A 12905-nucleotide genomic window follows, 5' to 3' on the forward strand; every position below is an offset into this window, starting at 1 on the left:
TCTGCCTCTGCTCAGCGGCTGCTCTTTCCCTAGAAGGGAGGAGGCTTTATTCTTTTATGATGACTTATATTTCACCATCCAAACCCTGCTTCCCTAAAACACAGACACCCTAATGGCAATGGCTCAGGGCATTATCAGAGTTTCTTTCTAAACCATAGAAGCAATGGTGACTGCTCTCACCACCTTTATGGAGAGAGGGTTGAGCTACAAAACTAGCTGCAGGCTCTTACTACTACTACTCACTAAGTAGTTTAAATACCCTCAAATCCTTTTCTCCTTGCCTAATACGCAGCCTTTAGCTAGCTTCAAAAACACTTTGAGATGGAGTAAAACAAATCTTTAAGGAAGCTTAACACAGCCTGATCCTTACTAAGAAGAAATTAAATAGCTAAGTATGTATGTATGACACCCAGAATGTATAACTTGTCTGATCTCCAGGCTAGGAGGTGTCTGAGAATGTTATGAATTATGATCACCAATCTAATCATTTTATTACACAAAGATGTTCTTGGTAGAATCGAGAGATTTAAAGTTCAGGACTATTTGAAGCATCCGTGTGTTTACCTTACTTATTGCAAATCCAAAGACCTCTTCAAAATAAGCAGGCTGACTTATTAAGAGCAAATAAAAGGTCCAGCTTCTGCAAAAATTGGCCACAATAATGGCATACACCGGCAAGGACGTGAAAAATCTTTTCCATGGAGTGTTAAATTTCTAGAGAGTAAAAATATGATGAGAGTTTTAGGGAAGATATTGACATCTTTTTCTCATATGAGGACCATATGGCCATGAAGAGAAATACTTAGGGAAAAGAGGCAAGTCTTGGTCCGTCCTTGCGTACTTACACTGAGACTAACCAAGTTGGCGCCTTCTCCTATCGTTGTCTCTATATAGGTTCTCTCCTCACTGGATATTGTTGGATGCGCTGCTGGGCATTCATAGGCCTGCAACAGCCAAAACATGTACCAAATAATCCCAAACATACCTGAAGTTAAAAAAAAAAAAAAAAAGACAAAAGCCTCGATGATATGGTCTCATTTTCTTTCATCTTGGAATTTTTCAATTTTACAATATTCCCAAAGTACAATATTACAGATAGGAACAAGTATTTTGTTGGTTTTCCTAAGGTTAACTAAGATTTAAAGACAGATAATGTTATGCTTATTTTATAAAAGAAAAAAAAGTCAACTTTAATATAAACATTAAATGGGCAGGGACAAGTAGATGGCCTGAGCTCACGGGTTCAAGACCAGCCTGAGCAAAAGCGAGAGCCTGTCTCTACTAAAAATAGAGGCAAGAGGTTCTCTTGAGCCCAAGAGCTGACAGGTAGATAAGTAGTCCATTCCTATGATAAATTTGTCCTAGTAATCTCCATTTCCCTGTAATAAACTCGCAGTCAAACACTAATGTCGTAAAATACCGTCTCTGTGAGTCACTATGCGAACTCATGAAGTCAAATCACTCACCATAAATGTAAAAGACGGAGGACCATCCAATGTACTGCACCAGCACCCCTGCCAGGGGCATGGCAACCACAGCCCCCGCATAGGAACCTGGAACAAGAAACGATTGAGGGAGGTGTGCCGATCACCTTACAGGCAAGCTTGTCAACCTGTTCAGAGTGCATGTGGAAAATTCAAGGACAGATCGCATTGAACAGATGTCAGACCGCCTCCGCCATCGTGCACAGGCAGACAAGCACCTCGCGCACCTTCCTCAGGGCATCCAGGAGAGGATGGTCACCAGAATGACCTTTAACTTCATCCAGGGACCATACAAGGATTACACAAAGACACCTCAGGTACCACAAGGTGCATGAGGGAATAGAATCAGAGGATGAAAAAATCTAAAAGAAATCTTGAAAATTCAGCCAGGCACAATATTGGGTGCTAGAGACAGCGAGCAGAGGAACAGATGGACTCCGTTTCTTGAAGCTCCCAGTTCAGAGGATTCTCACCAGGTTCTTTATTTTTTATTTTTATTTTTCTCAGATTAACATGAGGGTGCAAACGATTATGTAATGTTTGTGTTTGTTAGGTAAGGTCCCTGTTGTAATTGTGCCTCTCACCCAGGAGGTGTGCCTTATACCTTTAAATTGTGCCTGGTCGGTCTGGCCAGGTCTTTAGATGAGAGATAGCAAATGATGAAAAGGACCATGCTTTTTATTGTCTTGATATTTAAAAAAAATTGGGAAACAAGATCCAAGATGGCAGAAGGACTGCTGTCTTCATTCACCTCCAGAATAGGTACATTTTTAAGTTTATTTCTTACTTTGTAAAGACTTAACTGCAGGAATACTTACCTATGCGTGAATGTTTGTCTTCTCCAGACAAGATGAATAAGATGAATGATAGCCAGAGGAGTGACCTGACCTCCACCCTCTGCAGCTCCACGATGCATGGTAGAGAAACACAGCTCCCCAAACTCCCAATACATATGAACTGAATCGAAAAGGAGATCTGAAATTCCCCCAGGACTGTGAATGAAAGAAATACTTGCTTCACAAAAAGTGAGCAGTGAAAGCAAATTCTGTATCTTAGGATCCAATGCTAAGGAAGAGTTTTAAGAAATGGGAGTTTGGGATCTTCCAGAGAAATAGATTAAGTCACATCTTTCCAAGCTGGGCATGACCCTCTGAAAAGTCCAACCTGGGCTCTGGAATCTAAAAATCAGGACAACTGAGGAAGTCGAAGGACTCATTTTTCTCAGAGATAAGATGGGAGTAAAATATCTATCTTATGGTGTTGCTTGAAGAATGAAATAAACTACGTATGTGAAGATGCTTTGTAAGCTGTAAAGGGTTACACAAATGCCATTATTATGTACATAATGACAAAGCACTTAAAAAAGACAACTCAGAATTCCTGAAACCAATAAGGCAAGCACCCCAGGTTACCAAGGGTAAACGGTGCAACCACACCTATGGAGCATATCATAGGTCAAATCTACCAAGTATAGAACATAAATGTCTTAACACAATAATTAAGTAAATGAGGTGAAAGCTATATTAAATTAGTTTGATGTAACCATTCCACATTGTATTAAAAATCAACACATTGTACCCCACAAATGCATAAATATAGTCATGATCTATGTGTATATGACTTAATAAAAGGGAAAAAAAAGAACAGAGTGACTGTGGGACTGACAGCCATAGGAGCCCAGAGGGTGGTCTTCTTCCCAAGCCAAAAACCCTAGGAGTGGAGGTGGGAGTGTCTGGTTCAAGTGACCAAGGAACATCTGAGACAGGGGTTAGGGAGCAACAACCATGCGCTCAGACGCATTAGTGCTTTCTGTGTGCCAAGTACTAAGTTTTCCTGTACCCAGGACTTCATGTAATCCTCTTCCAACCCGAGGAGGTAGGTACCAATGTTATCCCTATTTCACAAGGAGAAAGTAAGTCGGGGGAGGCAAGTAGAGTGCCTGAGGTCACCTGCACTGAATGACAGGTTCCCAGACAGGAGCCCAGGTCTGTGGGTCTCCAAAACCTTACCCACATTTAATAGTCCAGTTCTGTCTCTTTCTCTCAGCAATGCCCAGTTATTCCCCGTGCTGAGCATCATTCTTTCTCTGGGGGAGCTTCACGGTGTGGCCTGAACTGCCTTTGCTCCCTATAAGGAAAATTCTTCCTCCTCCTTTTAGTCATGGTTCTAATGTTAGCTCCCACCTGCCCCTTGAGCAGACCCCAACAGGGCCCTCAGCAGTGCTGCCCTGCTGCTCCTGGAGTCTCCAGTGCTGTCCTCACTAGCCATGAGAATGTAAATCTCTCTTTCCAAACTAGCGGGGTGAGTTGGTGTCTGTAGTCCAAGCTACTAGGGAGGCTGAGGCAAGAGGATCACTTGAGCCCAGACGTTTGAGGTTGCTGTGAGCTATGATGCCATCGTAGTCTACCCAGGGCAACAGAGTGAGAGTCTATCTCAAAACAAAAAGAAAAAAAAAATCTTTTTCCTCCCTAAATCTCAGTTTCCTCAACTATACAACAATGGAGTGCACCTACCCTTCCAACTTCAATTACCTTTTGAGATTTAGAATTGATTAGCCCCAAGCCTGAGTTTCCTTCTAATGACATTTGCCCTTGGCTGTTCTTTAAAAACCAAGGCCAGGCCACACCTTAGCTGGAAAAGGTAATGAGGGCTGTGTCCTTGATCAAGTAAATTTCCCTGAGAGTCAAACTGTTTCTTAAATCAGCCCTTTTAGGGTGGTAAAGAATGGGGAGTGGCAGCTCATCCTTCTCTCTCTTGCTGGCAAATCAAAACGCAAGGCCTTACAAATAAACCATCCAAAGTAGGCAAGGTCAGGGATCTAACAATCCTCAAGGTCAACTGGGGCAGAGTCTTATCCTCTGCCAGAGTTGGTATGAGCTCTCTGCTGGGAGTGGAGATGATCTTGAACTGCAAATGAAAGGCCAGAGCTGGTCTTTAAGGACAAGAGAGGCTAAAGAAGCTAAGACATCTCAGCTGAGCCTGCAATGCAGACTAGGCAGGTTAGTCAACATTTCACAGCCAACTCCCAGGAATACTTTATTAGTATTAGTATTAGTATTAGTATTAGTATTAGTATTAGTGTTAGTATTAGTATTTCAAGGAGATAAAAGAGGTAAAGAGCAGGAAAAGAACAATAAAAATATTCACAGGAAAAAAGTTTTCTTTCTTTCCTTAGCAAAGAAGGACAGGTTAGCTTGTTTTAGGAAAGGCATCCTAGCTTGAAAAATCAGACAAACATAAATTTCAATCCTTATTGTCCAGGCCATATTGTGACTTTTGTGGCCTAAGGCAATTTGCCTTCATAGACGCCTTCTCCTAATAAAAACAAAATATTAAAAAATACAGTTTACAGCTATGGTGAAGGTAGAAGCACGTGCTGTCATTTAGCTGTCACTAATTGGCACCCTGGCCAGGTGTAGTCACTCACGGGTATAATCCTAGCCCTCTGGGAGGCAGAGGTGGGTGGATGGCTTGAGCTCAGGAGTTCCAAAAGACTCCGAGCAAGAGTGAGACCCTATCTCTACTAAAAATAGGAAAAACTGGCTGGGCATTGTGGCCGGCACCCATAGTCTCAGCTACGTGGGAGGCTGAGGCAAGAGAATCACTCAAGCCCAAGAGTTTGAGGTTGCTGTGAGCTATGATGTTACAGCACTCTAGTAAGGGCTACAGAGTAAGACTCTGTCTCAAAAATAAAATAAAATGTTAATTGGTACCTGAGTAAACCCTTCAGGACATTGATTACTCCCAGCCACAGATAGAGGGGCTAGTCCCAAAGGGGTGGTTGGAGTGAGGTAGCCTTAGCAAGGTGAAGTTTAAAGACCCAGGAATTAAAGTCACATTATTATGTGGGGGCCTCTCATTTACTTTTAGGTAAGATAGACGGTCTCCTTTTCAGATTTATCTGGAATATAAAATTAATGAAAATATCTGAATGACAATGTATGCATGGCAGTAGTGCGTGGTAAGGAAAGTTCCAAATCAAAAATTGGGTGATCTTGCTATAGCTCCATGACCTTGGGCAAGGCACTGAACTTTAATTTCATTCTAAAAAGGAGTGGGGGGCTTGATGAACCCATCTCCTCCGCTTTTGCCCTTGGTAAATGTCGTTTTTCACTAACCCACAACCACTTCCTTCTCTCTTCCTCCCCTCTGCAAAGAGGCTGGAGAAGTGAGGCTTTCTCAGCCTCCTCTGTGCTCAGTAAAGCACATGACACAGCCAGGGCTAAGGAAATTCAAGCGGAAGCCTGGTAGGGAGCTTCAGGACATGTTTCCTGATAAAGGGGGCAGAGAGAATAAGCAAGAGAGTTTAAAAGCTAGAGGGAGAGTAGAGCAGAGCAGAAAGTCAGAACATGCCCAGGTCCTGGCTGGGACCAAGCAGCAGAACCAAGACCAGCAACTTTGGAATTCTGTTACATAAAAAAAAAAACAAAAAAATCTTTTTTTAAAGACACACAAGTCACCAACAAGCCCATGATTGAATGTTCAATGTCACTAATTACCAAAAAAATACAAATTAAAACCCCTAATAAGCTATCACTATATTCCTGTCAGAAAGGCCATTAATAAAAAGTTAAAGAACAGTAGATGTTGGTGTGGCTGCTGTGGGAAGGGAACAATTTTACACTGTCAGTGGGAATGTAAACTCATGCAATTTCTATGGAAAACATTGTGGAAATTCCTCAAAGAACTAAAAGTAAACCTACCGTTCCACGTGTCAATCCCACTAGTGGGCATCTACCCAAAGGAAAAGAAGTCATTTTATCAAAAATACACCCGTACCCAAATATTTATGCCAGCACAACTTACAACTGCAAAAACACAAAATCAACCTAAATGCCCATCACCTGATGAGTGGATAACGTGGCATACACACACACGCACACACACACGCACACACACCCGTGCCATAGAATCCTACTCAACCATGAAAGAGAATGAAATGTCTTTTGCAACAATGCAGATTGAACTAGAGGTCATTGTCTTAACATAGTGACATGACTCAGAAAGTCAAATGTAACACATCCTCACAAATGGGAGCTATATAATGTATACCCACGGACACGGAGAATGAAATATTAGACATTAGAAACTTGGAAGGGTGATAGAGGGTATGAGGTTTGGATGATGGGGGGGGTGAGGGATGAAAAATTACTTAATGGGTACAATGTCCCCATTGGGGTGATGGTAACGACTAAAAAGCCCAGATTCACAACCCACTATACCCCCCAATTTATATATATATGTATATATATATATTTTTTTTTTAAAGACTATTTTTAAGGACATTAGCAAGATTTTTTGGTTACTTGAAGGGAAAAAAAACATTCTTAAATAAAACTTGTTGTAATTCTAATACACATACCACAGAAAGAAGTTGTGGCCAGTCGACTTCTCTCCAAAGGTGGGGCCCACTTACTCCACATCCCATGGCAGGCTGGGTAGGTCACACCCTGGCAGAAGAGTTGAAAATAGATCATTTGATTTGACTCCAGTTTCTCTTTGTATTTAAAACATGGACGTTGCTTCTTTACGCAGGTTACAATGTAAAAGACCAACTTACTGTCTGTGTCCCCCAACCAAATTTATATGTTAAAATCTAATGTCTGATGTTTTGGTATTTGGAGATGGGTTTGGGGGAAATGATTAGGTTATAAGGCTGAAGGCCTCATGAATGGGATTAGTGGAAAGTGGAGGTGCTCCCCAGGGAGCACCCTCACCCCTTCCACCTTGTACAGACATAGAACACGGCTGTCTATGAACCCAACAGAGGTCCTCCCCAGACGCTGAATCTGCCAGTGCTTTGATCTTAGACCTCCCAAGATCCAAGTCTCCAAAGCTAAGAAATAAATTTCTGCTGTTTATAAACTACCCAGTTTATGGCGTTCTGTTAAAGCCCAAACAGACAAAAACCAACAATCAATAGTATATATGATTCAGCTGGTTTCGACCCACAACACAGATGCCACAGATTCTGAAATTCAAATACAGCTCACATGTAAGAATAGTGGAGAATGAGAGAAAAGGTCTTTGTATTTATGTTTCATATTCTTACAGAAAATCAGTGCAAGGAGGCACTTCCACAATCAGTTGGTTCATCCTTTCATTTCAAGACGGGAAACCTGAGATTTAGGGCCATTAAGTGAACAGAGCTTAGTTTTCATGGCTGCTAATACCACATTCCCTCCACCACATCAGAATTTCCCAAAGTGTGGTATTTTGTCCCTCTAGTGGGACTAGAGTTGGATTTGAGGTGCTGTAACAACTTGTCTTCTTAATTATAATTGTTATATGTATTCTAATATGCTTCAAAAAAAAGTGTAACTAGCACAGCAGACCCATGATTTCAAAGATCTGTTGCTTAGCATAAGGGCTTTTTTTGTTGTTGTTTTAAGTGAGCTGATCTAGAGAAAAACAACATAGGCAAGAAATAGAACACATCATACACGGATGTAACAAAGTGATTCAGGTTTAAAGTAAATAACTGAGTTTGGGAAACGCGGCTTTACGTCAAGGTTGGCAAACTATGGCCCAGTTTGGCTCGCCGTCCGTTTTTGTATGGTCTGCAATCCAGGAATGGTTGTAAGTTTTTCGGTGGTGAAACAAAACAAAACAAATGAAGAATAATATTTCATAACATATAACATTCAAATTTCAGTTTCCAAAACGTTGTATTAGAACATGACCACACCCTTTGTTTCCAGTTGTCCCCAGCTGCTTTTGCACTGCAGCTTCAGAGCTGAGTCTGAAGTATTTACGGTATTTATTTGCGACAGAGCCCAAAGTATGTACCTTCCGGCTCTATGTCATGCTGCCTCTGTCACTGAATTAAATCCCACAGCGGGAGATTTTATTAATAAATCCATCGGAAATGCACAGATTTATTAATAAATCCATTGAAATTGCTTCAGTTAGGAAGGAGCACTTGCTATTTGTGAACTGGAGGTTTGGGCTTCAGTTTCAGCATCTTTTAAAATGAAAGGGATTTTTTTTTTTCCCAAGACAATCTCGCTCTGTCACCCTGAGTAGAGTGCTGTGGAATCATAGCTCACAGCAACCTCAAATACCTGGGCTCAAGCAATCCTCTTGCCTCAGCTTCCCTCATAGCTGGAACTACAGGTGCCTGTCACAATGCCAGGCTAGTTTTTCTATTTTTGGTAGAGGTGGGGTCTCGCTTGCTCAGGCTGGTCTCAAACTTGTGAGCTCAAGCAACCCACCCGCCTCAGCCTCCCAGAGTGCTGGGATTATAGGCATGAGCCACCTCTCCTGGCCCAAAGGGAGGGGATTTAGATTATTTCTCAGATCATTATGGAATGGTCCTTCATTGTGCATCAATGTAGAATCATACCAGATATTTCAATTAAGATATTTGTAACTGGCTGGGCTCAGAGGTTCACACCTGTAATCTAGCACTCTGGAAGGCCAAGGCAGGCAGATCATGTGAGCTCAGGAGTTCCAGACCAGCCTGAGCAAGAGTGAGACCCCATCTCTACAAAAATAGAAAAACTAGCTAGGCGTTGTGGTGGGCACCTGTAGTCCCAGGTACTCAGGAGGCTGGGGCAAGAGGATTTCTTGAGCCCAAGAGTTTGAGGTAGCTGTGAGCTATGATGCCACGGCACTCTACCCAGGGCAACAGAGTGACGCTCTGACTCAAAAATAAATAAATAAATAAAAATGTGTAATTATAGCCATAACCAGAGAGCTGAGAAAGCAGAACAAGCAGGAAGAGAGAAAGAAAAAAAAAAAAAAAAAAAAAACAAGTAAACAAAGTTTACAGAGTTTTCTTCAAAAGCTGAATTTTCTAAAAAACCATGCCATCTTGAGCAGTACCGAAAACTGTAAGAAAAATATCTCCTACCTCCACTAGACCTTGCAAAATTCGGACACACATGACACATCCGTAATGCACTCTGGCCGCGGAAGGAATGAACATGTTCAAAGTCGAAGTTAAGAAGATGGCAGCTCCAAAGACCCTGAGGGAGTAAGGCACTGTGTCACCGGGCAGTCCCGCAAAGGGGTGCGGCACTACCACTAAACACCAGAAACAAAACTAACAATTCACGATAGCTCCCTACGGAAATTAAGAAAAATCAATTTAGAGAAATGGACATTGGGTTAGTATTGTACTAGGGTCTGGTGTGCCCTGAGCTGGACTCTTGGGTTGCTTTCATTTCCTAGCTCTGGTGTCTGGACCAATTATGGACACATTTTTGGCAGAACAGGATGTCCTGCTTGGATGGCGCCCTGGAAGTTTAGAGATTGACCAGGCTGAGGTGAGCTTGCTGCACACCCACCATGCCACCTGGCTCTACCCAGCACACCCTTTCCTATTATCTCAAGACTTCTGCATGTTTGAGGTCCCATCTCCTGTTTCCCACAGTTTTCCGGAAAGGGATACTGACCAGCCAAGAAGTATCTTGTGTCCTGACACCAGCTAAGCACAGAACAGGTTGTGCGCTTGCCTTCAGCCCAGCACCACTATCCTTCTCCTCCCTGCCTGGCCCAGCGTGTCCTGGGAGGAGAGCGCAGGCAGCATGCTCTCCCCTTCTCACCCGTGTGAATGATGCGTCAGCCCCTTTGACATGCTGGAAAATCGGATTGTGTTTGATGTCTTTTTAGGGAAGAGATGTAAGTGGTAACCAAGGAGACCATAGTAGCCAATATTTTATCACTTTTTAAAAAGAATACAACAGGTAAGTAACAATAAGTAAAAAACTTTAAAAAGTTAGACAAGAACATAAGGAAACACAGTTGTGCTTAGACATGTTGAGATCCAGCGACAGTACCTTTCAAACTTTTTTCACCTTGACCCATAAAGAAAATATATTATGTTGTAACCTCATACACACACAAGTTTCAAAAACCAATATTTACCATTCTCTGAGCACAACTGCAGTCAGATATGTTCTATTCTGTTCTATTCTATTTGATTATCTTCTCTTTCTTTTTTAAAAATTCTCATGGGTAAACCACTATATTTATTTCACAACCATCTAATGAGTAACGTTTTAGAATTTGAAAAATGTAGCTTTATGTAATGTAATCCACTTCACGAAATCCATGTACGTAAAGTCATTTGAGAAACACAAGCAGAAGGGACCTAGAGATATTTAGCTCACGCCTTTTTTGGTATTGATACACTCGGCAACATCTCCCCCATGTGGCCATCCTCTTTTGCTTGAATACCTCTAGTGACAGAGAACTCATTGCTTCTTGAGATGGCTCATTCTGTTCTTGGACACTTTAATTGCTCAACCTCCTGCTATAAAGTCTCAAGGACACACCTTGAAATCTGTACACAAGCCTCTACTACTTGTGTGACAAAACCTTTTTGGTACCGGGCAGTATTAATAAGATTATAGAATGTCACTGGCCAGGGGGAACTGAAACACAATTTAATCCAATGTGTCATCTCACAGAGAAGAAAAGTGAGGCCCAGAAAAGGAGGGAAAGTGACTCAATAGAGGCCACCCAGGGAGCCAGTTAGGGGCCAGGCACCATTTCTCCTGACTCAGAGTCAATTGTTCTTATTAGCACATAATCACTTAAAGAGCTGTAAGGTAAATTAGACTTGAGGAAAAAGTAAATCAAAAGAGACACTTCAGAATAGGGCCATTTGGAATGAAGACCTGTGAATCACATCTATTGAGCAGGTTCCTGTTTTTCAATCTGCACCCCTAAATTGACAGCAGCCTGGGCAGGTGTTATAAAGATACAAAGGCACATTATAGCCGTGTTCTATCAGTTTATCTTACCTGTTCGCAGCAAACTTGTTTGAAATGAAACCACCTGGAATTTGGGTCACAATATAACCCCAGAAAAAAGATCCATGGATAAGGCCCACTGTCTCTGGATCCCAGTTGAACTGTGCTGTCTGGAAAAGAGAAATCAGAGACAGCTGTGTTCATCAGAAAACACTGGACCTCCATTTTCCACCAATGATCCTACAAATAGCTTCATGAGATCCTTTTTCATTCAATGGGTGTTCGTGGAGGGCGTTGTGCATATTTGAGACATAGCAGTGAACACAACCAAGTCCCTGCTCTTGTAGCATTCACCTGCTAGGGAAAACAGATATGTACCAATTTGAATAAATATGTATCTATTGAGTACATCAAATAGTGATAACCACTAAAGGGAAAATAAAACATCTTGTGAAGAAAACAAAAAACAAGTTCTTGGGGTAAGAAGTTATTTGCTCAGTTATTCAGACACCAGTTTAATGAGAGCACAAGTGGAGTCAGAATCTTAAGTCTGTCTTTCTTAATGAGGGTAATAAAACCCATTCCACCTACTCACAGGACGTATGGGGGTAATTGGCATGAATGTTTCTAATAGTTTATCCTTCTGCTTAGAGATTTTTCATCGAACACAGAGGTTCTCAACCTGTGGGTCACGACCCCTTTGTAACAATGAAAATACATCACGGTATTAGGGAGGTTGAGAACCACTGATCTAACAGGTTAGGATAGTGCCTGGAACATCGGGTAGACTCAGGGCATGTTAGCAGCCATTGTCATGATATGACAACGGTAACAACAGACACTTTCATGACATTAGGCCATTGAAAATGTGATCCTCTAGTGCTAGAGTTCCTTTTCTCATTCTCTAATTTTTTTTTTAATTTTTATTTTAGAATATTTCTGGGGAATACACGTTTTGGTTACCTAAGTCATTTTTGTACATCTTAAGCATGCCCATCATCCAAAATGTGTGCGTCGTACCAGTTAGGTGTGAATTTACCCAACCCCTTTTCTACTTCCCACCTACTTTATTTCCATTGAGATTTACTTCCAAGTGTGCACGTAAGTGTTGATTGACTAATTCCAGTTTAGTATTGAGTACATGCGCTGTGTGTTTTTCCATTCTTGTGATGTTGACTTAGAAGTAGTATGAAAATACCTCAAAGAACTAAAAGTACACCTACCATTTGATCCAGCAATCTTACTACCAGGTCTTTACCCAAAGGAAAAAAAGACAATTGATAAAACAGACACTGGTACTCAAATATTTGTGGCAGTACAATTCACAGTTACAAAGATGTAGAAACAACCCAAGTGGCCATCAATACATGAGTAGGTTAATAAAATGTGGTATATGCATACCACAGAGTACTACCCAGCCATAAAAAGCCTGGGTGGTATTCTATGGTAGAGAATAGCACAGCGGCTCACGCCTGTAATCCCAGCACTCTGGGAGGCCAAGTGGAGGATCGCTTGAGCTCAGGAGTTCAAGACCAGCAGGAGCAAGACCTCCTTTCTACTAAAAATAGAAAAATGATCTGAGTGTTGGGTTAGGGCCTGTAGCTACTTGAAAGGCTATGGCAGGAGGATCACTTGAGCCCAGGAGATGGGGTTGTTGTGAGCTAGGCTGAAGCCATGGCCCTCCAGCCTAAAGCAACAGAATGAGACACTGTCTTTAAAA

The 12905-nt window shown here is 41.8% G+C and overlaps 1 protein-coding gene across 1 annotated transcript in view; it reads right to left on the reverse strand.

The window, feature by feature from the left end:
- Window positions 1-12905, reverse strand: part of SLC17A8 (solute carrier family 17 member 8) — a 56977-nt gene that overhangs the window by 15621 nt on the left and 28451 nt on the right. The window contains exons 3-8 of the mRNA XM_053584256.1: window positions 11237-11355; window positions 9340-9454; window positions 6847-6934; window positions 1467-1553; window positions 846-985; window positions 565-714 (exon numbers count right to left, since the gene is read on the reverse strand). Of these exons, the coding sequence (XP_053440231.1) occupies window positions 565-714; window positions 846-985; window positions 1467-1553; window positions 6847-6934; window positions 9340-9454; window positions 11237-11355 (699 nt within the window). The remainder of the gene's footprint in view (window positions 1-564; window positions 715-845; window positions 986-1466; window positions 1554-6846; window positions 6935-9339; window positions 9455-11236; window positions 11356-12905) is intronic.

This window comes from Nycticebus coucang, chromosome 3, assembly GCF_027406575.1.
Source record: "Nycticebus coucang isolate mNycCou1 chromosome 3, mNycCou1.pri, whole genome shotgun sequence".
NCBI classification, from domain to species: domain Eukaryota; kingdom Metazoa; phylum Chordata; class Mammalia; order Primates; family Lorisidae; genus Nycticebus; species Nycticebus coucang.